The sequence below is a fragment of the Trematomus bernacchii genome, unplaced genomic scaffold (genome assembly GCF_902827165.1).
Source record: "Trematomus bernacchii unplaced genomic scaffold, fTreBer1.1, whole genome shotgun sequence".
Taxonomy (NCBI): Eukaryota; Metazoa; Chordata; class Actinopteri; order Perciformes; family Nototheniidae; genus Trematomus; species Trematomus bernacchii.
The window spans coordinates 2,041,915-2,068,976 of NW_022987739.1; the positions used below are offsets into that span (position 1 = coordinate 2,041,915).

General features: G+C 43.0%; 1 protein-coding gene across 3 annotated transcripts in view; it reads right to left on the reverse strand.

The window, feature by feature from the left end:
• Window positions 1–26,210, reverse strand: part of tle2a (TLE family member 2, transcriptional corepressor a) — a 47,073-nt gene extending 20,863 nt beyond the window's left edge. For 2 of the 3 annotated variants that reach the window (XM_034146329.1, XM_034146327.1), the window contains exons 1-3: window positions 25,640–26,210; window positions 13,542–13,729; window positions 3,056–3,119 (exon numbers count right to left, since the gene is read on the reverse strand). In XM_034146329.1, coding sequence (XP_034002220.1) covers window positions 3,056–3,119; window positions 13,542–13,729; window positions 25,640–25,663 — 276 coding nt within the window. In that variant the 5' untranslated portion in view covers window positions 25,664–26,210. The remainder of the gene's footprint in view (window positions 1–3,055; window positions 3,120–13,541; window positions 13,730–25,639) is intronic. The other variant, XM_034146328.1, reaches the window with a different exon arrangement.
• Window positions 26,211–27,062: the final 852 nt, after the last annotated feature.

Genomic DNA, 27,062 nt, shown 5'->3' on the forward strand with positions numbered 1-27,062 from the left:
GCTCTTTCTTGACTAGGATGAGAGGTTTCTTTGTAAAAAAACCTTAATTTATGAGTGATGTTATATTTAGGGGGTATTTCAGCTATTGTTTTTCACAAATACATTCCAGTGTGAGCCCATAAAGCTCTCACAAAAGCTTTTTCTTGCTCCTAGCTTCAGACGATGCCAGTCCTTGCACTCTGCAGTGCAAACGTGTCACTAAAAGCACATGCCCCTAATTTCACCTTGACTCCGCTAAAAGTCAATGGCACTTAAATGACCCGGAGGCGCTTTTCGGAAGCCAGACACCCGAAGTGAGGCAGGGAAATTGTCGGCGGGCAGAAGAAGGTGACAGACTATTGCAATAATCATGTCTAATGTGAGTTATTTGACCCTGGCTTTTACCCGAAGGTACAAAGAGCTGTGGGGAAAGCAGGAGATGAATGCCACAGAGAGAGAGAAAGACAGGTCTCTCTCTCTCTCTCTCTTCCTCTACCTTCAGAGATGGACGAAGAAAGGAGAGCATTTTAAAGTCAGATGCCTCGAAAAGTGACAGGCTGACATTTGCTTTTCAGCGTGGCTGGTTGTGGAGAGAGGAGATTGGCAGTCAGGCAGCCAGAGCCGGCTGGCAGGATGTGAGAGGAGATGGCAGGGGTCCTCTCTCTCCAGACATCTTTCCTGGCAGTTAGCACGCTCATGTGTGTGTGTGCAGGTGTGTGTGTTAGTAGCACAAGCCTGCAACTGTGTAGGAGTGTGTATCTATGTGCTTTGTGTGCATGTTTCCCTTACGAGTGTGTGTGTGTGTGTTCACTCCTCTCTCTGTGTGTGTCGCCATAAAAGACGCCTTTCCTGGCAGCTGGCGTCTCTGCTTGGCAGTCGGTGTGCCAAGTTTCGCCTGTTGCTTAGCAACATCCAAACTCATCCTAACCCAAATCATCAGCCAGGAGAGGAGACCTGGCCCGAGCTCGATGCCAGCTACACCCCCCCCTCATTTCCCCATCACTAAAACTTCAATCCCCCCACAAGGCCTCGCTGTGTGCCAAGATTGCCGATTCTTCTTTGGCAGCGAGGGTTCTGGGCGGCCTACAGTCAGTCAGCTGAAGCTGTGTGTGGCTCTGATCACAGGTAACGTCAAGGCTGGAGGTTTGCAAAACAAAGAAACAGTTTTAGCCTTTCCTTCATCCAGACAAACTGCTGATCATGTGTTCTTTACCATAACACAGCCACAAATATTCACACAGCCCTGCCTCTGAACGGCCGACTGCAGAGGAAGCACATTGTTATAATTCACTTATTAAATCAGTGTTTTGCTTGAGTTAAAGTTTAACTTCTATAACTGTCCATGTTGAGATGCAAAAGCTTCCGACTTTAGAGGAATGTCTGCAATGAGTGGGCAAATTAAGCAGCAGTGTCACACCGTGTGATCACACTGACCTCAGAGCAGTGTGGGAGGGATGACTGACAACCAATGACACGGCAGAGAAACTGTGAGCAAATCTCAGTGGGGCTGCAAAGACGAATCTCACTATGAATTACTTAATCATTGTCCTCTTAAACCTATACAATCCTAAAATAAAAAACACACCAAACACAAGTGTCCATCGCCGGAGAAGATGCACTAATTTATTGTTTAGTAAAACCAACAGTCTAACAGCTTTTACACCGAAGGGGATTTTTTTTAATTGTGCAATAAATTCACACGTCGATACATTTCTCCGAACTGTTGTGTTTGTCATGATTTCTTCCTCACACCACCGCAAATGTAACACATATACTGCTCCACACACCTTTAAGAACAGCGTCTTTTGTGAAATGCTTTATTTGGATGTTTATAAATGTCTCGTTTTACTTGTATTTCTCCTAAGTTTTGCCATGGATGGTGTGAACGAAGAACAACGAGTAATATGAATCTGACCAGGCATTTGTCATCAGCTTCCAGCACTGAGGCTGCACACACACCAAATCAAGCGTTGCAACAATTAGCAGGGGGCTGTGTGACGGTGTGGGAGTGTCACTTAGATGGCCCATTTGAGTGGCCCTTATTTGATTGACCCATTTGATTTAAATGGCCCATTGATCGCCGGTTACGTGATTGGCCACCGCAGCGTGACGCCAGGCTGCAAAGTTGATTCTCCCATTCATCTGAAAGCACTTACCTCATGGAAATGAATGGGAGGACTGCATTTTTTTTTTCCCGGGTTTGGTGTCACAGCAGCCTTAATTCCTGATACCTTATGCCCTAGCCACACGGTGACGAAACGGGTCGTATCCGCTACAGTTCTCTATCTTATAGACGGTTCGGCCACACGAGGCGGACAGGGAAACGCAGATAACGATAACGGGTCCCAAGGTGGGTAGATCTGCGGACGCTCTGGGGTGGACTTACAGATTTACGCTTGCCTCGGGGAGGGAGAAAAAGAGCCAGAGCCCTGCCTCTCCCCACCTCTGCTGCTAAATCCACCGCGGAGAATAAACAGAAGGGCAACCATGGCAACCATGCATGCTCTGGAGGTCTTCTTCGCTGCTTTTGGTGTATTTTGTGGCGGGAGTACAGCGCCACTTACAGGCCCGGCATATGTACTACAGCGTCTCCAGCGGGTCGAGCGGTCTCGTGTGGACGGACACGTTGATGGGTGCCGATTGCGTGCGGATGGAAGACTTTTTTGATATCGAATTCGGTTCGTTTGCGTTTCCGTGTGGCTAGGACCTTAGACTGTATATAATGACGGCTGTTACCAAAAGTTCTCATCTATACACAGCTGTAGACAGATGTGGACACACACAGACCTGAAGTATAGCATATCTCTGAAACACTAGCACAAGGATTGCACGCCCATGTAAGTGCTGTTTATTCTGCACTGCTATAATATATGTGCATGTGTGTGGTAGTGTGTGTGGTCTTGCATGTGGTTTTTGGTGGGTGTTTGGCAGCTGTTAGCAGATGAAAGGGATTCAGAGGACTTGGCACAGCACTCGTTGTGGAGAGACGTGGCCTGTGTGTGTGTGTGTGTGTGTGTGTGTGTGTGTGTGTGTGTGTGTGTGTGTGTGTGTGTGTGTGTGTGTGTGTGTGTCTCACCATAACGTAGTGCCTCTGGATCTCAGTCTTCTCTGTGGCCAGTTTCTCACATTCCATTTTCAAACTGCAACAGAAGTAAAAAAAAGACAATGAGTTTTCTGTTAGTATCATATCCAGAGTAAAATAATACACATTGCAATTAGCAACATGACAACAAATTACTCCCGCCTCTTAGTTTCACTCTGTGTCACCTCCCGCTCTCTCCTTCCCTCTCACACTCTGTGGGGGAGGAGGGAGCAGGGTGACGGGGTGCTGACAGCCCATTATCACCTCTGAGCAGAGCAGAAATAGACGAAGTCACGCTTGGAGCCTGAAACCAAGCCAAGACTGCAGGCAGGCACATCCAAGGTGTCTCCCCCCCTCTCTCCTCCCTCTCTGTGGACAATTTTCAATCTATGTGCCCTCCACTCATCCTCATTTAGTCACTTCACCAATTACCAGTCTGTCTCTCTCTCTCTCTCTCTGTGTTAGTCTCCCACTTCCTTCACCTTCCTCAGCACTCTGCCAACTTTCACCAAAGTCGAATGGTCAGCTTTAAGTGGGTCAAAAGTTCCAGTTCGGTCAGGATGTGAAATACATATTTTTTTCAGTTTTAACAATCACTTCCCTGCTCCTCTGTTCGGGACATGACCCGTGTCTGTTGCTCAGTCTGAGAGCAAGTCAGGCTACAGCGAGGCCTGGCGTGGGAGCTCACACACACACACATCTCTGAAGTGATGGCAGCCAAACACCTCTCCCTAGAGTCCCATATGTCTGTCTGTCCTCTATGTTTGCCTTTCCTTGCACCTAAAGCAGTCCCTGGTGTCCTCTAAAACTGGATAATGCCAGTGGAAGGATTTGCAAACACACACACACACACACACACACACTTCCATTTCCAAATGTGCATCAGGCCCAAGCTCAAAAACCTCGTTACCTCTGCAACTCACTCACCCCACCTCCCCCTCCCCAGAGAGGTAGTATATTTTGGGCCTTCTGCAGTTTACTCCGACTTGTTTGCGGGCGACAGATAGATTGATGGGGGGGGGGGGGGGGGGGGGGAGCTATGGTGTGGTGGTACATTGGAGGTGGTGGTGGTGGGGGGGGGTCGTTTGGCGGAAGAAAATTAGAATATGATTAATACCGCAACATTACCCCCAGCCGCAACAGGTAATAACGGCCTCATCCGCTCCCTCTCTGCAGCGCCGCGCACACACACACACACACACATAATTGACTCATTTATCATTGCCAGTCAGTTGAGGAGAAGAGGGACGAGGGACGAGGGAGGAGAGGGAGAAGCACGGCGAGGAGTGGGAGAGAGAGGGCGGTAGAGGTGGTGTGAGAGTGTGGTAGTGAGGATTAAAACCCCCCCCACCACCACCCACCCTATAGATTTTATTACAGTGGAATTGCCTCTCGGCAGAAGTCACTCACAGCTGGGCTCAGGACTAATGCGAGTGTGTGAGAGTGTGTGTGTGAGTGTGTGTGTGTTCATCACAACATACACTTGGGATGAGCTTGGTGTAGCAGAGCAAGGGCTAGACACAGGAACATGTGACACACACACATGACGTGTGAAATGCCTGTGTTCCTGTGTGTTGCTGTGATTGACTGGATTACCAAAAAAAAGTATAAATGTTCTTTAGCGCATTTTTTATTCTTTCTGATTCAAGTAGAGAAGAGCCTCTAAATCTCACATTTGAGAGTCTGGAACAAGAGTTGAGCTCATAGGACTTGATTGCACACTGTCTGAAAAGGAGGGATTCCAACTGGACTGCAGGGTACCCAGCATGGGGGTGAAAGCAGAGGGTCATCCAACTCAAGAAGGTGCTGATTACTATAAGGGTTTGTAATCGAGCACTATGAGCTCAACCCTTGGTGTCGTCGACCCAAGCGAATGTTGTTTTTGTAACAACTTCAACAATTGGTTATCAAAATTGTGATACAAGTTTGAGTCAAAAGTTGATATCAATCTCCATCCACTAATTTATCTTAACTCTCATCCATTTAATAAAGCCTCAAAACCGCACAAAAATACGTAAGGAACTTAATCTATCTACTGATTTGATCCATTTGTCGACTTATGATTGTGCGCAGAGCTGAAATAATAACAACCTATGGTTCATGGATGCATGGTTTCTTACATTATACAAAAAGGTGACAGCCTTTCTAGAGTTTAAGGTCTTTGGAAATAACTGTTTGTGGTCTGAATGTTGACAGCATTCACAAAACCACAACGGTGCTTCACATTTAGTTTAGCAAATTAGCAGCCGCCAGCCACGCCATTAAATACCACTAAAGAGAAACCGGGGTAAAAATCAATGTCTTTATAAAATCAGTCCTCTGTTTTTTTGGCAAGGCAAAATAGCACTATGTATACACACACAAACAAACACACACAAAGAGTGTGCAGGCACTACTTGTGCTTATAGGAAAGACCCCAAGGTCGCACTCAGAAAGAAATAACCATTCCCCACAAAATGGACTTCAAGGAATGAAATTACTGTGTGTGTGTGTGCCATTATGTGTCTGTAGGAGCATAAAAGAGGTGGGGGGGGGGGGAATTAGGGAGAAAGGGGAGGAGAGCGGCGAGCAGGAAGTGGGTATTTCATGTCGAAATGATTGCCTGTAATAATTAGTCTTTGGCTCAGCACCATTTACTGAGAGAGGGAGGGAAGGACGGTTTGGAGGATGGGGTGAAAGACAGCAACGCAGAGAAAAACAAGATTGAGTGAGCGGAAAAAAGAAGATACGACTGTCTCTCTCTCTGTGTGTGTGCGTGTGTGTGCATGTGCGTGTGCGTGTGTGTGTGTGTGTGCCACGGTGGGCTCGGTTCCTCCAATCTTTCACTGGCGGTGACAGGAGATAAGATGATCAGCCGAATGCGCTACAAATCTGCAGCCTGCCAGCCTTCAGACAGCTCTGTCAGTGCAGCACTGCAACTGAACACACACACCACTTGGAGCATGGAAGAGAGTGTATGTGTGTGTGTGCACACTAAACCAATACGTTAATACTGCAAGCATGTAGGCACGCAGAAACAAAATGCACACGTGAGCAGAGCACACACACAAACCTGCTAGATAGATAAACACACAAACACACTAACGAGAGCCCATGGACAGCGAAGCATCTAATTAAGTTCCTGCACTAGAAATGTGCCGACTGCCTTTTTCTGGTCTCCCATGTTTGAAACCGGCTGCTGGGTAAAGTAGAAATGTCAACTCCTTCCTCTCGAGTGTGCGTTTGTTAGCAATGCTTTTACTCTCTCTATTCCCTCGTTGATTATTTTACTTAAGGATTTCTTTTGTTTTAACAGAAATAGAATTCAAGAGGAAATTGGTTTTGAGTGTGAGGCCTGCAGAAATGATTGCAGCTGATAAAACATAATATAATATAATTACTTAATATAATATTAAGTATTCTGTGGCTGCAGAGAAGTTCCAGTATTCTACAGATTTAAGTAAAAAAAGACAAATCAAACGAAGTTCATTAAAAATATCGGGATTGGGGTTTCAGATACGATCGTTGCAAATCATAACAGAATTGCAATATTAGTTCAAATAATTACAAATCGTTATTCTTTCTAAATTGTGCAACTCTACTTGGAGCCATGTCTTTATCGCGGCAAATAAGCTTCATAGCCGAGACAAACCAACGTTAAATACAGACCTATAAGTTGGTAAAGAACACACGCACACACACGTACACATACACAGCAGCTGCACCGGTGCCTTAACAGTGTCAGGAGCATTTAGCCCGGCAGCCTCCAGGTATGCGACTGTTCACTTTACATCACATTAACTATTGATCAGCCTCTCCTCTGCTCCACTGGAAAAACCTTCAGCTGCTCTCCCCGTCTCTACTCTCTGCAAACACACACACACACACACAACAGGGACCCACCCAACTCGCCTGTGTGCTCTTTCATCGTCTCTCAAGGGTGTGTACTAGAGCAAATACACACCTCCACACACACACACACACCTACAGACACACAAAACAAAGCTGGGATCTGGTGGCACAATAGCAGACCAACCGAACCCCTCTCTGCTGCCAGACTCACTGTAAAGGCTGCTCTTTGATAAATGTTTGACACACACAAACACTGAATTCAAATGGGGAGAGGTTTTAGCACACAAACCAACCCACAAATAAAATGCAACACTAACACAAACGACGAACCCTCAGCGCTCCCTAAAGCAAATATCATTTCATAGTTTGGTGATTGACTGACAGACAGGCAGTTAAACACAGCACATACCCGTTTGATTTAATTATATGTACACACACTCTTTCTGGAAACATATAATCTGAAGATGTATTTAATTCAGATCAATTTGACTTCTCCAGATCTTTGTTTGGTGCAGGTCTCCCATGAAAAAGAGATCAATGATCTCAATGGGATACACCTGGATAAATAAAGGTTTGAAATGAAATGAAATGAAATGGTACATTCAGACATAGCTAAGCTCTAGTTAACAGGTCTTCTCATTAGGATTGTTGATGTTGAAAGAGTTAACGCCTTGTCTAAAAAGATAATTGAATAATTGTAAAGCTGATAGAAAACGTTCAGAAATGCTCTTCACAGCTTGCTAATGTTCACAGTCATGTTTTAATTATGGCTGTGACTAACAATCGTGTTTATTATAGATAAATCTGCCAATTATCTTCTTGAGTAATCGTTATTGGGTGTTTACATTTCATAAATGAGTCAAAAATGTCCATGCCAAGTCCAACGTGATTTTCTAAATGTCTTGTTTTCTCAGTTCAAAAGAAAAAAACAAATCAGTTTAAAATGATAAAAAGGAGAGAGCTAAAAACTGCATTTTAGGAATTTTTTGCATGAAGGATTACTTTAAACCGGCCAATATTTGACCAATTAATGACAAACTATTAACATTTATTTGCTGACATAGGATTTCAGGACTTTTGTTAATGAGATTTACCTGGAGAGATACATCCTGCCAATTTCAGAGGTCTCATTATTGCAGCAAAATGTAGAAGTTGAAATGGTGACTAGTGTTGCAAAGGGGCGGAACATTTCCAGTACATTTCCATGGGAAATTAAGCTGGGGAATTTTGGAAATATTCCATATTGAAAACTTTCCATGGGAATTGATGGGAACTAACTGGGAATTGAGGGTAATGTAATCCAATTGTATCGTATCCAAGCATAAATATAAACATTTTGTTTTGTCATAAGAAAACCTCCATGCAAAATGATACAATTAAAAAAACATGACATTAACAGATTTATTTGTAAGTAGAACAGAACAAGTTTTAATAATTGTATTGAACAATAATTTGTTTCATTGAAGAACAAAAACATGAAAGTTGAGTTAAATATGACTTCTAGAAATCATGTGTGCATGTGATTGAGGAATGCACAGTGCCTGTAGGGGGTGTGGTCTCAATAGCCATGCAGTAAGCAGTGTGCTATGTGCATGTGATTGAGGAATGGCATGGATATCCAAGTGTACTTGAATGGCATCTGTTTGTTTTAGTCAAGATTATGCTAAAATATACTTTCCCCAACTATATTTAAGTTCCCTACGAAGAGCCAACCTTCAATTTAGAAAATTCCCAGTTTATTCCCTTAAATTCCCGTGGAAAGTTTCCATCTTTGAAAATTCCCGGAATGTTGCAACCCTAATGGTGACAGACAAATATTTTAAATATGACTGACACACACACACACACACTCAGAATGTGTAGTATTTGGGCAGAGATGAGTGGAGGCGCTTGTAAGTGATGAGTGGCAGCGTGTTAGCGGCAAGTGGAGAGGCTATCTTCCTCTACAGACCACACACACACACAAAAACAACCCGTGTGTGTTTATAGATAGAAAGAGAATTACAGTAATGAGAGCTATGTGTCAGCAGCTCCTCCCATCTCCCCTCAGTCTGCTGATTACAGCCTGTTAGATAGTTCACAGACACAGACACACACACACACACACACAACGCAGAGCAGCTGACCCACCAATGACCCTTTAATTAATCAACCCTTCTCTTTCTTTAGCTTCCTTAGTAATCTCTCATCCCTTCATACCAACCACACAGATGCCACCAAAACCAACACACATTTAGACACGCACGCCACCACCCACCCATCCCTCCCCACCCCGCCCACGCTCACACACACAGTTGCAGCTCATCAGCGCTAATCCCTTCCCTCCGTCTCTTTCCTGCCGTCTAATCCAACATCTATCAGAATCCAGCCACCTTCACTGCAGACAAAACACACAACTAAGCCCTGCTATTTCTAGACAACATCTATTTGTGTGTGTGGAGATAATTGGGGAGGTCTGTACATGTGTAAGAGTGTGTTAAGCACATGCATCAGATTGGGAGTCTGCCTGAATGACTTGTGTGTGTTTGTGTCTGGCTCTGTGGGCGTTCGGGCCACGTTTTCCCTGCAGAGAGAGAGAGAGAGTACAAGTGGGTCCGATTACATGAAGGTGAAGCATGCAATCAAATTGTGAATCAAGTGGATCTGTGCTCCGACCCGTCTGCTGGAGGACTCAACACGGCCAGCGCTAATCCCACTGACCACTATCTGTCTGGACCTCTTCAAAACTGATTATTTATGGGTTATATTTGGAAAGCAAACTGGCTTCTAAAAGCTTGTAGGAGTTGCACCACTTTGGATAGGGTCAAGTGGTGTTCAGTTCACTGTGCCGTGTGCCATGTTAAAGGCTGCTAGCTCCTGCTTTTACAACATAATGGTGGTTTTATGACCCGAGAGTAGCATATGGCTCAAGTGAAGTTGACATGCATTACTGCGCTGCTTGGTGATTGACATGCACACAAACATCAAAAAGTCTCAGTAAAAGCTAAAGTAATATCATCATGACCATCCATAGTTCAGCTGCAAGGAGTCGAAATGCATTTAAAATAGCATCAGCACAAGACCGGGCAATATAGTAATCATAGTATTTGTCAAATATTAGCATTTACACTCAGATTCCACATTATGAATAGGTCATATTTAGTTCAACACACAAATAAAATAATGCCATTTTAACAGCACCACATCAAGCAGCTTTCAAAATGGGTCCCAAAGTAACGAACATATTAACCTTCATGAAGGTAGGCTTTATTGCAGGATTGTTTTATTAAGGGAATTACTTAAAGCGTACCTAGTAACTGGTAACTCAACGCATTGGGAATATACGCAGTCATATAATAATACAATTGATGTCCGATGCAATTCCCCTGCTGTGCTTTACATTATACAAACTATTCAAAATGTGTGAAACAATCCCTACAGGAATAAATTACTTATTTGAGTTTTCCTTTTTTTAGGGATCAAAGCTATTATTGGCTTCTGTAGATATAAACACATTGTACTTGACTTGATATACTAGGAATAATCTAATGGACAGCAAAGTTTTGTGATAATATGACGTGCAGGCCACAAAAGTAGCACCACTCAGCCGCCAAATACTGGTCAAATATTCAAGTGGCTTGTACATTTTAGCACCCAGAAGCCAAAAAAACAATGCTAATTTATTAAGTGATACAAGTCTGATCATTCACAAGCCATTTAGCCGTTGGACAAAAAAATGTTATAGTTCAATTATAATATCATGACTATTTTTAGCGATCTCAATCAATGATAGATGTTCAAAATGAGTTATTATCACACATTATCATTGTAGCTGTGTCTTTAAAACACAACCCGTGTGCTTCCGTTTCTACGAACATCACCAGCCAGCCGAACCAGTCGTTAATTAACACACTCATGACTACCTGGCAGATTATAAACACTCATCTGACAGATTCTTGAAAGCACAATCTGTTCCATAACTGTTGCTTTTGTCATGAGCTGTGGTTAGAGTGTAATTATTTATCTGTAAAAGTTTCGTGCTCGGAACAGCCTGTGGGAGAGGTTGATCAAAGCCTTGAAACCTGAACCAGGACGCTGTGGTATCGAAACTGGAAGACGCAGCCGCTCATGTTCCCGACCGTGTCCTTAACCTCATCCCTCATTTATTGTTTATGCTGCTCGCTAGTTCTCAGTACCAGAGTTTGGCAAGAGGGCGACGCTCCAGGTGTTTTGTAACTCGAGGTGTAACATTGAACGGCTGCCAGTAGAGCCGATCACACCGTCTCCACCAACAGATCCAGGTGACTCATGTTCACTGAACGGCTACATTTGTCCAGGTTGGTGCGGCTTAAAAAGGGGCTCACAGTTATGACCCTTCAACCCAAAATGGTTGAAGGGTGATAACAACATCCATAACATTAATCTGGCTGCAACTTAGAAATTATTGATCTAATATAATCATATTCCAATCACTTGTATATAGACTCTTATTGCACTATTTTTCTTTTTGTATTTACTTGCACTATTTTATTGTGTTGCACTGTTGGAGGAGCCTGTGACCTAAGATTTTCCTCGTCATAACTACACTGTAGCTATGTACGTATGACCAATAAAAGCCTTGAACCTTGTCCTCTGATTCAGAGATGATGACACAAAAAGGTTAGGCAAATTGGCCAAACATCTTGCCAACGTCCCATTATCTTTAACTGATCATACTGTAATTATGAACAGGACAAATACACAAGTGAGAAAACATGAGAAGGAAAGACGAAGGGGACACTCACACACCACACACACACACACACACACACACACACACACACACACACACCACACACACATCCACACACACACACACAGACACACACACACACACCACACACACACACACACCACACACACACACACACACACACACACACAGCACACACACCACACACACACACACACACCACCACCACACACACCACATCCAACACACACACAACACACACACACACACACACACAGCACACCACACGACACACCATCACACCCCACACACACCAACACACACACACACACACACACACACACACACACACACACACACACCACACACACACACACACACACCACACACACAAACAACACACACACACACACACACACAACACACACACACCACACACACACACACACACACACACACACACCACACACACACACACACACCACACACACAACCCACACACACACACACACACACACACACACACACACACACACACACACACACACACCTCTGGCCAGGGGCGCTGTACAAAAGAAGTTTGAAGTGGGACAGACAGGAAGGGAGGGAGGATTCTGGCCGGCTAAATCAAAGCAGGTTGAGAGGAGAAGAGAGAGATGGGGGAGGAGGGAGGGAGGGTTGGACTCCACAGCCAGTCCAAATCCCACATTCAAAGGCATTCAGGGAACATTCCTGCACATCCAACACACCAGACAGTAATGCAAAAGAGTAGCTGGCGGAAAAGTTGAATCTGCCCCGGCTCGACTTTTGCCAAAACTTGGTGTAAAGTCATCTGGCAACACACTGAGCAAATACATGTGCACATTCCTGGTAAATGACTGTGGTGGGAAAATGGTAAATCTACCTTTTACATATCAGTCTACCAGACAGAGAAATGACCAACTCTGATGTTATTTCTGTGATAACATCAGGGTGGTAAAACATCCAGTTAGATCCAGTTTATGTGCATATGAGTGTTAATGAAGCATTCGTTATCAGGCAACTTTATCCTTTAAATTGATGTATAAATGTGGTTTTTTTTTCTCTGATTTGTGGATTGTTACTTAGTTGTTCAATGATTTCTATGTTAAACTGTGTCCCATTTTGTTGTGCATGCCATATAACCATATTAATAACCATATAAAATGTATATAAAAACAAAAAACAGAGTGGTAAAATCTTGCTTCACAGTATTATAAACCGATGTATTTTGGCGTCTGACATCCTTCAAACTAATCCGGGATCGTATTTTATAATCTCACCTGTACCTGCAGCTACTTGAATCTTTAAAAACACTGCTGATAGACACAGACTACTTTTTATGGTTTCTATGTTAGTTTTATAAGACTGAGTTGTCATTAACTCAAACAAGGTATGCTCTTTTCCCAGCCTGTAATACGGCATTCACAAGAAAGTGGGAATATTGTTGGGAGTACATATGTAGATTCCTTGCCAATTAGGATTTCTAGATCTGATAAATGACAGTTCAGATTGTATATGACGAGTATAAAGAAAAAGCCTGTAATGTTGTTCATGATCCAGTGGCTTTCTATAATAAAGATCACGTTTAATTAGCCGAAAAAGTAGTGGAAGACCTTTTGTAAGTGGATATAATCCTGATGCATTTCAGAAACACTGTGAAAGAAACAGTAAGCTTCCTCCAATGAGGCTTTTGAACAAAATTGTAGTTGCCGATTAGCTCATATGAGCCAATGTGTTTTTGCTCCTGAGATATGATGATGTTGTGATGATTTGAGGGGAGCCAATGAAAACGCTTGACATATTTTGTGATTGTGTGAACATTTCCGTGTTTTTTGATGTTTTATAATTATGTACATTTCTTTACTATTTGGCTTTTTTTTTCTTTTTTTTTTAATAAAGAAACTCTTGGACACCCACCTGTGGTACTGGGTCTGGAGGAACTGGAACTCCTCCTTGATGCGGTCCAGGGTCTCTGGGTAGGTGAGCTTCAGTGCCTGGGGCTGCCCCGACGCTGCTGCCGCTGCTGCTGCTGCGGCGGCCACCACTGAGGCCGAGGACCCCGGGGGTGGCTGGAGAGGTGCCTGAGATTGGAAAAGCATAGCCAACTTAAGGGGTTTAATAACATGTTTAAAAAGTACAGAATAGTTATGACACTTTTCACATCAGATTTCAATGGGTGAATAATTTCTGTAATATGACTAAGATGCTCTATAAGTTAAGAGGACATATAACAAGTTCAACGGTATACATCTGAATATCTTAAGTGGGCATTGTCCAATGTTTTTACATATTTAGCTAACATTAGCTACTTAAAAAAGCTGACAAACATAAAATGACATACATTTGTCTGTGAGGACGTTACAGAAAGTTAGTAGATATTAGCAAAAACAATTGACACAGCTCGACTAATGTTTACCGCTCTTTGTTGCCAGAGCGCGCAAGAGCGGGTTGCCGAGACAAATCCAACAGGTTGGTAAATTGACAATAAAATGGCATTTTTCAGACGTGCAGATTGCTCGGAAAATAAATGGTGTGTAAAAAAAAATGTGTCCAATAATCGCTTTGGTGACGGTGTAGAGAAAAGCAGTCATAATCTGTGTGCTCGTTTACCTGACTTAAAGAGGCATGACAGTGGCAAAAACCCACGTGGTACAGATACAAAAGAATGATTCTTAGTGCGTCATCTCCTTTCTAAACAGTCTCTTATTTTGTTCGAACTTCAGCTGCTTTTTACAAAGAACACCACAAACAATCATTGGAAGCAAAAGCACCACGTTTGTGCTTTTCTTCCAGCGTGTTTGTGTCTAACTCTTGTGAGGGACTTTCTAGTACAGACGCAGTCATCGCAGCGGAGCCAGATGTGAACGGGTCACCAAGACTAGGACAGCTTTTTAACAAAATGAGCACTCTTTGTTAAATTGCAAGTCTGAGTAGAAGAAAGACATAAAGAAAGAAATAAATGGGTGGGAGAAAAGTGGAGAGCCCATCATAGCTGAAGACCCCTCCCAACCCTGTGCTTAGTCTCCCATCTCTGCAGGGTTCAGAGCAATTAGGAGACTACAACCATAGGGGTAATGCTGCAGGACAGGCGGACAAAAGAGGGCTGAGAGCTAGGACTACGAGGGGGGGGTCTGTCCGTCTGTCAGTCTTTTTGGCTCTCTGTCAAAATAACAGAGTACAGAGGCCAGGGACAGCCGGTTCACAGGCTCCACTGTGGTCAAGTACAGCGAGGAGGTTAAGTGATAGACGCGTACGGTCATTTTCAGGGAAGAACAGACTTTGAATACGTCTGTTAGTTTATTAGAGGGCCGAGTCGTCATTAACTCAAACACAAAATGCTCTTTTTCCAGCCTTTGGTGGGGATGGTCTAAGGAAGGAGGGAGGATTGTAGGAGGACACGTTTAGATTCATTGCCAAGTAGGATTTCTAGGTCTTCAAAATCGCAAAACAAAATCTAAGAAAAAGCCAGCAATGTGGAATTTCTGAGGCTTTTTGTAATGCGGATCAAGCTGGGTTTTCACAGATTTGTAACATTTGTCGAAAAGGTTATACAAGAGCTTTTGGAGGAGGGTACCACCACCATCACCACCATCACCACCACCACCACCTGTAGTACCATTTTCCCTGGGAGGGCAGTGGAAGAGGGCAAATCATTTCCCTCTAATGTGCATCCTGAACCAGTGGTTGTGTAGCTTCATTTGACACCGTCTGACCCACTGGGGTTTGTTATAACGTGGGCAACTTTCATGTGTAACTTGGAATAAATGAGTCATGCAATATAGCGCTTATCATTTCTTTAGTCGTCTCTCCTTGCAGGTATGTTCATTACAACATTTGCCTAACAGAACCATTATGAAAACTAAGGCCAAACACACCCGACAGTGAAAAAGGCGAGTGACATATAACAATTTTCAGTTCCTTTTTAAAAAGTATTTATTTCCTTTCGCACATAGTTCAGGGATTTTTTGCTTTGCTGATTGTGTTGCTTTCACTTTATGCTATTTACTTTACAGTAAACCTTCACAAAAGGAGATTTGCTTGAAATATAATCCACTTTTCCATCTGAACAACAGACCCTACATGGCTCAATGACAGTAAGAATTAAAAGTGGGCAGAATGACAGCCATCATTATTAATGAGAGTTTTTTCAAACACGCACATCTCACATCTTGATGTCCTACACATCAGTGATGTCTGTCACACATTAATGGTGTTTAATTAACCATTTGATCACAACATCACTCATATCAAATGCCAAAGAGTGTGCCCGGGGAGTGTGTGTATGAAAGAGGCGTCTGCATGTTAACATAACAAGAGCAGAGTTTGCTTAGTACGCAGCACCTACATGCATGTGCTAGGAAACATGCATGTCCCCGTGTGCGTCGTGAAGACAAGGTGAGATCGACCGGAGAGGAGAAAGAGACAGAGGAAGGTGTTTTTGGCAGACGAGACATTATCAGAAGAGAGGAGAGAAAATACTGAGGAAGGAGGAGGAGAGTGAGACAAAGACAGAGTTGAATTGATTGAGGAGTTTGAAGGAAAACAGATAAGATTATTGAAAAGATAATATGGGGGAGATCAGCCAGTGAGAAAGTCAACATTACAAGAGGTGAGCAGGAGAAACAGAGAATGTGTTTTGAAAAGGAGATGGAAATAAGAGAAAACAGAAGATGGGCTGTGGCCTCATTGTTCCTCTTTCTAACAAGCTGCTCTCAATCTGTCCGCCAGATCCCCTCCTGGAGCACAGACAGCCACACACACACACACACACACACGCGCGCACACACACACACACACACACACAGGAACCCACCGTTATACACACAAACCCACCGTTATACACACACACACACACACACACACAGGAACCCACCGTTATACACACACATTTTTCCGCCTTGCTCACACACACTGCTTTCCTCACACAAAAACCAATGATTACACACACATACAGTCTCCCCTCCTCTTTCACACACGCACTGAGCAATTACTCTTCACAGGGGGGGGAAAAAGAGCACCGAGGCCATTTTATAAGAGGATGGAAGCAGAAAAAAGAGGCGACTATTCTTCTCTCTCCGTTTTATCACTCCCGTGTTCATTTTTCATGTTTTTTTCCTTGAACGTCAACAAGGACAGGTGAAAGGAGACAGATGTTGGTTCCACTTTTTTCATCTTTAAAAAGGGTAAAATCGTGTTTTTTTGTAAACCACCGTTAGGATACCACTTCTGGCTCACCCTCACTCCAGACAACTTGGTAGGTTTGTTGTTATGATGATTCATGCCAGACTAGACTGGACGGACAAGACAGATGCTGTTTCGGAAACCAAGCATACATAACCTCTTTAGTCACGATTCTTTTGAAGCATTTATTTAGTCTGTCCAGACTCCAGATCAAGCAAACAGCGGAGCATGCATTAATGTGAGAGGTCAGGTCGTGGCTCTGACCTGCTGACCTCTGGGAATGGATCTAGGCTGGAGGGAGCCTCACCTGATAATCCTACACTCGGTTATTCCCTCCCTCTTGGCCGAGTCCTGGCTCGAAAGCAAACAAGAGACACGCCGTCTGCCCTTGAACAAAGCTTACATAGACTGAAATCGCTGTTACACAATTACAGACTGGATCTTCCTGTGGCACGGACAATCCCAAAGTCAGGTTCTGTAATACCGGAGGATTGCATGAGGGCAGGAGAGCTTTTCAGATCATCTGATTACTCATCTGTTTGGATAAACTGGTGAGGAGGCATTTACAGGCTCTGTTCTGTGTCAGAAAGTTAGCTTTAGGCTAACGTTAGGGGGTCAAAAGCCACCTATTGCACAAGCTGAATGTGGAAAAATACGACCCGGTCACATCTGATGTATGGGCACGCACTCACACGTTCACACTAATCTCTCTCTTAGCCCTGGAAGGCCCAAGTCAATTGCAATGATTAAATGAGGACCTGATGATGAGGGGATGAGTGTGAATGAGTCATCTGTGAGAGTCATTTCCATCACATCTCTTCAGTGGGATAGGATAGGGAACAATCCAATAAGGATGGTTTAAACATGCTAACTGGGTGAGAAGCTCCAGTCACAGCACCGCGCTGGCAACATAAAAGATCGGGTTATATGTTCTGCACATTCAGGGTGACATGCAACAAATCCCATGACAGCAATCGTACAGAGAGTTTTGATGGCCGCAAACATTTTACAGAAAAACTGCACCCCTCGATAAATTCTGACGCGAAGTGGACGTCAACAGTGTTGCATTCCCTGGATGAAATCATTCCGGTTTTCATTTGAGTTACCACTAATTACACCGCAAGTATCAAACCACTATGACCTCACATCCTTGCTCTAACCCCCCACCCTCGACAAAACATGTGCACACAGACACAGACGAGACTACACGCCCACACATGCCCACTACAAACACTAAGTGGATTTCTTGCACGATGCAGTTCTCCACAAGTATTTACAAGCACACATGTATTTTATTGTATTCGCACATGACTGCAGCTCCTACGTCAGATAAGAAATGGGAAGACGTGTCTCCGTCCTCACTAGCCACACTGACCCAGAGTGATATATAATCTGCTAATGGAGCTGAAATGGGGCCATCAATGCCATTATGTGGTGGTGTGACCGTAAGGATATTAGGTTCACTTAAAAAGAACACTTCTCTGTCTTCGTCATACGTCTGCAGGGAATAAGAAGAGGAATGGATTTCTCTTGGATGACCTCTCACATTCTCCTTGACTTCTTTGGCAATTTTCCCCACGTTTTTCACATGTAGCGTCAGGGAGAAACGATAAGATGCGTCCAAGTTCTTTATAGACTTGTCTCCAGTTTGTTATGAGTTTTAGCCACAGTCTTGTTTTTTTCTGTCATATTGTGTTCATTCAAATCCTGAACACTGATTGTGCTAATCAGAGAATGTAGCTTATACAGAAATCCCACAGCTAGCTAAAAAAAAAAAAACATTTTATTTGGCATGTTCCCACAAAACAAGACGAAGAGGAGACATAACAGCTCTCTCTTACTGTTCTTTGACACATGATGCTTTAAAGGGGACCTATCTTGCAAAATGCACTTTTGTACGTCTTTTATACATGAATATGTGTCCCCGGTGTTCCAGGGAACTCACCAAGTGTCAGAAAACACAACCCTCTCTATTTTCCTCCATACCCAAATCTCTAAAAAAGGGGCTGCAACGGATCTGATAAAAACTGATCCAGATTTGAACACTGTCCTGACGTCAGGAAAGTGGCGCTACGGCTATTGGCCAACTCCACCAATCAGGAGGAGACAGCCACGGACATTGCCGTTCGAAAGCGCTGGAGACGCTGTAGTACATATGCCAGGCCTGTAGATGGTGCTGTTCTCACTGAATCTGCCCTTACAAACACAGAGCTAAAAAATGTCAAATTGAGCAAAATGAGGCATGGCTAAAATGCATGATCAGTTTGGTATTTTGCAAAAAAAAAAGTATAAATATGCCTTATATAGGTATGGTCCTACACTATATTATTCAAATATAGCATGATAGGTCCACTTTAAGATAAATGCTAATGTCCACATGCTAACAGGATACATTGCTAAGCAGGTATAATGTAAACATTTCATATCATCTTGATTTAGTGTGTTAGCATGCTAAGCATTGCCAATTAAAATCAAGTACAGCTGAGGCTGAAGGGAATGTCTGTCTAACTCCTACTAGTTTTTGGTTTTAAACCTAAAATATACTGATAAGGCAACATTGACCTAATAATGGCAGAAGCAAAATGAACATAGGACAAATGATTTGAAATAGTTTTGAGGGAACACGAATGACTGAAGAAATGTATAGCAATCCAGCAAAGAGCCTTAAGATATAAATACAAAAGAAAGTGGGTCGGATTCATCACCCGAGATCACAACTAAATAACTAATTAATGGAGTAAATAATATGGCTGACCAACAACATTATCTCTTCACACAACCAGACATGTCTTTCTTCTCAGACATGATCTGACAATAAAAGTATCATTAACATTAACCTGCTGGTTAATTAACTCCTGGAAAACCGTGGATCACCAATGTCATCATAATCTCTGTGCACAGAAAAACAAAACTAGTTTGAATGCATAATATATTAATTAATCCAATATCTGATGAGATATTTCCGTCTGGAGCCGGACCGACTCGTTTGTCATCTCTAGAGCCATAGCTGAGAAAAGTCTCCTGCCAAATGTTTGGATTACAGTTTCTTATTTGTTTAATCGGAGCTCTGTCTGTCTCTTTTAGCTGGGAAGATGCTGTGCTGCTGCCTCCCTTCATATAGCCTGGCCCATTAGTCAGGCCACTAATTACACTGCTTACCCACACAGTCGATCATCAGAGTAAACACCCACCATGCTCCCTCTCTTTCCCTCTCTCATCTCACTACCACCAAGGACGCAGTGACAGTGGGTCTAACCCAGAATAGTATTCCTGAATGTGTGTATCCCTGCGTCTCCTCCTACACACACGCCTTAAAAACACACATCGCCGTCTCTCGGGGCCACGAAACATGTCAATACACTGTCCTTCCTCCAAAGCGTCTGATGCGAAAGCCTCTTATACTAAAAAATTATTCAAACACGACTGTCATCTTTCAGCTGATTTGCATTGTTAACGCAGGGAAGTGAAGACACAGGTTTATTGCCCCCCCCACCCCCCCACCCCACACCCAGCTTTCATCAAGTGGCTATCTGCGTGGCTGCTTGGAGAAACGCACTAGTAATCTCTCAATGATTCCTGCACTTAGTGGGGCTGCCAGGCACCTGTTTCATTAGCGCCACACATCTTTCTCTCTCGGTTTTCTCCCCCCTCCGCATCCTCATTCCTCTCTCCTTCCTCCCGCAAGCCTCGTTATTCAAATTTCCCTGCTGTCAGCCCACATTAGCGGCGCGCCACAGTTTGCCTGTCAGCTGGCTTAATTGCTGGAGGTGCCTTCTTTTATTAGGTAACCCCCTCAGCTCGTTTGTTCCTTCCACAGAGACGCACCTCCACAACAGCTTGTGTAAACCCGAGATCCCGTCAGCCTCTTTTCCTTCGTTTTCTTCCTTTTCTCCCCCTCTCTGGCTCCCTCTCTTTCCATCTAATCGGTGGCTGAGCTGAGCAGGCGAGCTCCTGATCGATAGCCACACTCTCACCACTGGACAACAGTGATGGTGATAAAGAGCTAAAAGCATGATAGGAGGGGAGGCTTGCTTTGTGCTAGCTCTGAGGACAAGGAAAGGGCCTCAGCTCCAATGTACTCTCTGCACTCTCCTACCTTACCTATATTTACTGACTGGACATTCATAGAAAGACTACCTCCTTTAAGGGATTGTGATAATAATAATAGAAACTAGGGCTGCATGATATTGGAAAAAATTGACATTGCGATATTTTCTTCCCCTGCGATATATATTGCGATATGAAAAAATACAGGAATTGAAGAAAAGACAGTTTTTTTTGTCCGCAAAGCATCCTTTCTTGAACTTTAATGCTATACAATTGGTATTTTTTTAACAATATTTAAGCGGATGAAGGATTTTAGTCACGGACTTCTGGATCTTAAGTTATCAGAGCAACAAGCTGAGCTAGCTCGGTTATCCTGCTGTGATCTGATCAAGAATGATTGCAACATGACGTGGTTTGCTGTGCACCTGACATGAGAGCCGCACAAGTTTTCCTTTTGTAGCAAGCAGCAAAATAATTGTAACATGACGTGTTTGAGTTAATTTGCCTACTTAAATTTGCAAATTAAAAATTAAAATTGAATTAAAACATTTAAAAATTCTGCGTCGTCCTGCGATGTCAATATCGCCCATGCGCATAACGCGATTATCGTCACGACACGATATATCGTGCAGCCCTAATAGAAACATATGAAGATTCAGACCAGTAGAAGAAAACAAATGTGGAACAAACTTCCTGAACATCTGAGGTCTGCACCAACCCTGGGTTATTTTTGAATCCAGGTTAAAAACCGTTCTCTTTACTGCTGCTTTTCCAGGTCATTTAACAATATTTTATTATTATACTTCAGCACGTCTTGCAGCTTCATCTGTAAGAAAAATGAACTACTTAAACTAGGTTTGCTGTCACCGAAATGTGTTTTTTTTTTTTTTTAAAGACTCCATATGATTAATGACAGATTTGAGGCACTGGCAGAAGCCACGACTTTCTTTTGGGTGCACTTCTGTTTTAGATATGGCATAATCAATGAGGAGTACAATGACATGATTAGTCATTAAACAGAGGAATAATCGGCAAATATTTAAATAATTTTGTTAAGAATTTGTTAAGAATTGGTAGTTTTGCAAAAATGTCAGATAATGCTGTTTTCAATCTATCAAATACGGGAATTTCCTGCTTTTCTCTCTGTGTTATCATATTAACATACAGAGCATGTCAATTGAATCTCTTTGGGTTTTGGACTCACAAAACAAAACATTTATTGACATTAGCTTGAAAACTTGGGCTGACATTTTTCACAATTTAATGAGTTTTATAAACAAAAAACGATTAATCGCGAAGTATATATTAAAGTAAGATGCATGCTTAATATAGCAACACCACGACATTCAATATGATGTATGGATTGATGCTAGGTGTGGTTTTGGAAACATTTGACAGCCTAGGCGACAAACACATTTATATAAATCTAGAAAATGTCAAATGTGTCAACGTGTACTTTTTGATAAAAACAAGCAACAACCCTGACATATAAAAACTGTTTTCCAAGAAAGTCCTTTGGGACAAAAACAGTCAGAGAATCTGTCATAAACAAATCCAGTTGGTTTAATCTAATTTATTTGGAAGAAAAGATAGCGAAGTACAGTGAGTACAGCACATACAGTAACTCAACCCACTAATGAATGTTTACAATGGAAATATTTGGTAGCATCGAAATTAGTGGGTAAGATAATATGACAAACATTAGAAACGTGTCCGATCATTGCCCTAATAGATTATGAAACTTTATAAATTATGTATGATCGATGGGCTAATCTACCAAAAATGTAACCACGGTTCACCCACAATAGTAGCCTCTTAACAAACCCCTCCCCCAGCCTAGGGCATTGTTCGGGATAAAAGGGTTGGCAGAGGGCTTCTTGTAATAATATGACCAATCATAAATGTGACATTTGAGAGGTCTGGATGCTGTTAATAACTCACTTATAAATATATTATGTGCCAGAGATGAAGTCTACTTTGGCAGCAGTTAGATCATTAGAACTACTTTTCCCCCATAAGCAAACAAAAAAACGGCCACATTTTGGTGAGTTATAACAAATGTGCTGCTAATGCCACCATTTTGTCCCAGTTAATGCAAGTAATACATTCGTTGCTTTATTTAAAGTGAGTCAAATGCGTTTTTGCTAACATGCTGAGTATCATAACAGGCCCTGAAATGTCCTAGTCTTATCTGATGTTTTGCATTCTTGTCCACTTCTGTTTTTACAGCACAGCCCCGTATGTGTCACTGTGGCAGATCTGAAAGGACCGTAACTATTTAAGACAGCCAGCCATGCCTGCCATATCCGATACACATTTCAGAGAGTATACTTTATTTGGCAAAATATCAAAAGTGATCTTGGCACATAGAAGCAATTTCAAGATGTTTCTATGCATGTTTCTGCCGTGTTTATGAGCTGGTTGACACCACAGTGCCATCACATATTTCAAGTCATTTGAATTTAGTCTCTGATGAGAGGAAGTTAAAAGAGGCCCTATTATGCTTTTTGGGTTATCCCTTTCCTGTAGTGAGTTATACACTGTAGGTTTGTGTGCATTTAAAATGGTCTGCAACGGCTAAAATCCCAAAGTTCAGAGTTTCTCTCTCCCACACTCCACCCCCCCTGCCTGAAACGCCGCCATTGGACTCCTTTGTTTACTTCTGTAACATAGTGACGTCCCGGTGTAACATGCTTGCTTCTACACATTGACCGTGATAGGCTAAGGGGCGGGACATCTCTGGGTGGTTAACCAATTACAAAAGAGCCTGCCAGCTAACCAATCAGAGCAGACTGGGCTCTGGTGTCAGACAGAGGGTGAAAAGAGGTGCTGCAGCACAGTATGAGAATAATAAAGAGCTTTTTGAACATTAAAGCATGTAAACAAGTCACAGTAGAGACACAAAATACAAACATGAACATCATAGGGCCCCTTTAAGATAAGGCATGTTCTGCATTTACTTAGGACACTAGCAAGCTATAACCTGGATGTTAACTTATGGCAGAACATCCACAGTGTGTCTTGTTCAGTATCTGAAAATGCATTTTAAGTGTGCAATTAATGGAGCACAATTTTCAATAACCATTTGATTAAAATGCATTTGTAAATATGGGTCATCGTATACCAATATATGGGTCACTCCCTTCACAGCAGACCGGTATGCAGTGATGACAGGTCACTGCCAGTCTAGCATTTCTGAGATTAAACAGTATGCCGGGTTGAGTGGCCCTTCACTCCGAGGTGCAAACAAGAGCTGCTGATGGTTGGAGACTTTCTGAGGAGGACAGGCTCTCACGTGGAGCTGCTGAGACCTGCAGAGGGCTGAAATGAAGCAGAGCTGCTGAGACCTGCAGAGGGCTGAAATGAAGCAGCACCGCCGGCCTAAACATTGAACCCAGACCCGCCGCAGTCTGCTCCTCTCACCCTGAGACGCCTGCCCATACATTAAGATGTGGTTTGGAGCTCTCACAGGAACACAGTGAGGAGAGGTTGGATGAGAGGGATTGGGTTTACAGTGCTAACCACAGACCCACAGTCTACCTCCTGCCCTGCCTTCCTGCCGTCAGCCATATACATACACAGCTGCTGGAGTGTGTGTTTTATCGTATGTGCTGGAACTCACAAGATCCCTTTATTGTTAAAAAGGAAGTTATAATTAAAAAGTTACAATGCTTGATGCAATTTAAGCCACGTGCAAACACGTAAAAAAAAAGCTGAAAAACAATGTGTTGTTGTGGGTTTTCCCTTGCACTAATTAATATGCGAGATGCCTTAATTAAAGTGGCATAAACACACATTCACAAGAAGTTATACATCAGTGTGCTTAATCTGGTTTCAATGCATGGGACATGAATGTCAAAACACTGTCAGGGGTGGGGTGCAGGGTGGCATGGCTGAGGGATGTAGATGAGGGTTAGGCAAATGAGCAGGTCTTAATTGATACTTCACACAGCTGGAGGACCAGTGTTTATGTATTTCAGCCTGCTCAAAAGCTCTCCACCTAACTCGACTAAAACAAATTGAAGCCACGCAGCAAGAATTTCGCTATAACCTCATCTCAAAATACAGATAACATGCCAATTTCTTTATCATTTTTACAGCCACGTTACTAGCCATTATAGAGGACTTTTGGATATCTTTCTAAGGGGAAGCTTCTAGTTTTCAGTGCATAAAATCAGTAAATCAGAGGGCATGACTCACCCTTGATATGAGTGAAAAGAAAAAAATGAAAACAATGAGTGGCACTTGAAAAGGGCAGACCATTGAGTGAAGGTGTCAACAAGCCAAGCTGACTCACTCTCCCCCCCCAAACACACACACACACACATATCTCGTGAGGAAGGGACAAACAAACACACACTTCATCATCTGGGTCAACTCCACCACACTATGGGGAATATAAGGAGGCTCCATGTTTCTCTACTGGAGGTGGTGGTGTTAGCTACCAAGGACATGAGATTCACACACAAAAGACACTCAGCAAAAGTTGGACGTTGGACTACTGACAGCAATCTGCCTGACCTTCATAAAACACAGATTACACGGGGCGTTAAAATATAGACAAAGGAGATAATATGTTGTATAACAGCCTATAGAGCATCATAATTCCCCCACAAAGGAGTCCCCGGAAATGCAGAGTAAGGATGACAAAGACAAACATTTTCGGTTTGCACTTTCTAACTGAAGCTTTTAAAATCATATACGCACGTTATATTTGATAAAGGGTTCATAAAATAAGACAATAACCTCCTAAAACGTGTGTTACATAGTAGCGTAGCTTTACTCACCGGTGGTCGGTTCTGGGGAAACATTGTAGCCGCCGACTTGTGTCTCCGTGTGCGGTTTTTTTGTCCGTCTTCTTTCTCGCTTTTCAGGCGGAAAGCTTCGTCGAGAAATACGAGCAGCCGATGTACTATTGTTGGTCTCAGAGAGGCATTTGGCCCGGTTTCAAAGGTAATGGCAAAGCTAGTCTCGGCTTGCTCATTCCTCGCTTTCAAGACTCCTTTGTTCTGGGTTATATCTCCAACCGCGCACCGTGTAGTGAGGACGGGCAGAGGAGAGCAGGAACACCCGGTCCAAAAACAAGCTCTTTTCTTTCTTCCAAAGTCCTCAACTTCGCGCTTTTCCAGCAGAATTACAATATCGCAATTTCCCTCTCCGGTGTATCTTCGCCTTCCGTACAGGCCAGAAGGGGAGGGGGGGAAATGTGATTTGCTTGTGGCTTCGGAGACGGACACACCACCGGCACATTCAATGCAGCCGCAGCCTCTTTTGTCTCGCTGGTTGGCCTGCACTCTTTTCACACAACACTCCCAGTCCCTCACTCCTCTCACTCCCCCCTCTCTGATCCTCAATGGGACATAACATATGAGTAGCCTTCTTTAAGGAGGAGGGGGCTAAAGACACTGCCCCCCAACACAGTTATCAACATTAAACATCATATATTGAAGTTATGAAGACAGCATTTGCACATGTCTTCAAATAGCCTGGTGATATTGGCAAAGAACCCGTATCCGTCCTCACTTGGTGTTGAATTGTAACAAGGTTAATTCTCATCCAGCTATGAAATTAAACATCTATACCTACACATTATCACATTTAAATATCTAAAAAGTACAACATTTTCTTTTTAAAGAAGAGGTACAGAGGAATTGTTCAGTGATTGAATGAAATCTCCACGTGGGGCTCGGCCTCGGCACGGTAAACACTGGTAAAATAAACCAATGAGCGTTGAAAACACCCACGTGGGGCGCGCTGACCGTTCGCTGATTGGACGGTGTAGGCAGCTCAAAGCTCCGCACGTCAATCAAGCAGGCTACAACTGCTGTGTGAGGTTAACCCTTTCCTGGGAGCAGGGAGTGATTGAGAGTGTGAGGAGCTGTGTGGTGGCTGTATCAAGATTCAGTGGTTTTCTTTTTTCTCCTCCCCACAAAAACCATCAATGCATTGAGAAATCTTACATTTCCTCCCCAATTCATCCTTGTTGATATAGAAATAAATTGAGTTTTTGCACTAACTTTCTGCAATCGTCCTGCTCATTTTGAGATGTCAAAAATTAATCATGACCACAGGGAGCTGACCACACAAGAAAAGACAGAATACATCTAAATCTGAGACAGCAGAACCCACCGAAATACAACAGTGATAATGCTGCAACGCTTGCATGGGCATATATTGAATATGCAGCATTGTTGTTACCTGGAAAAGGAG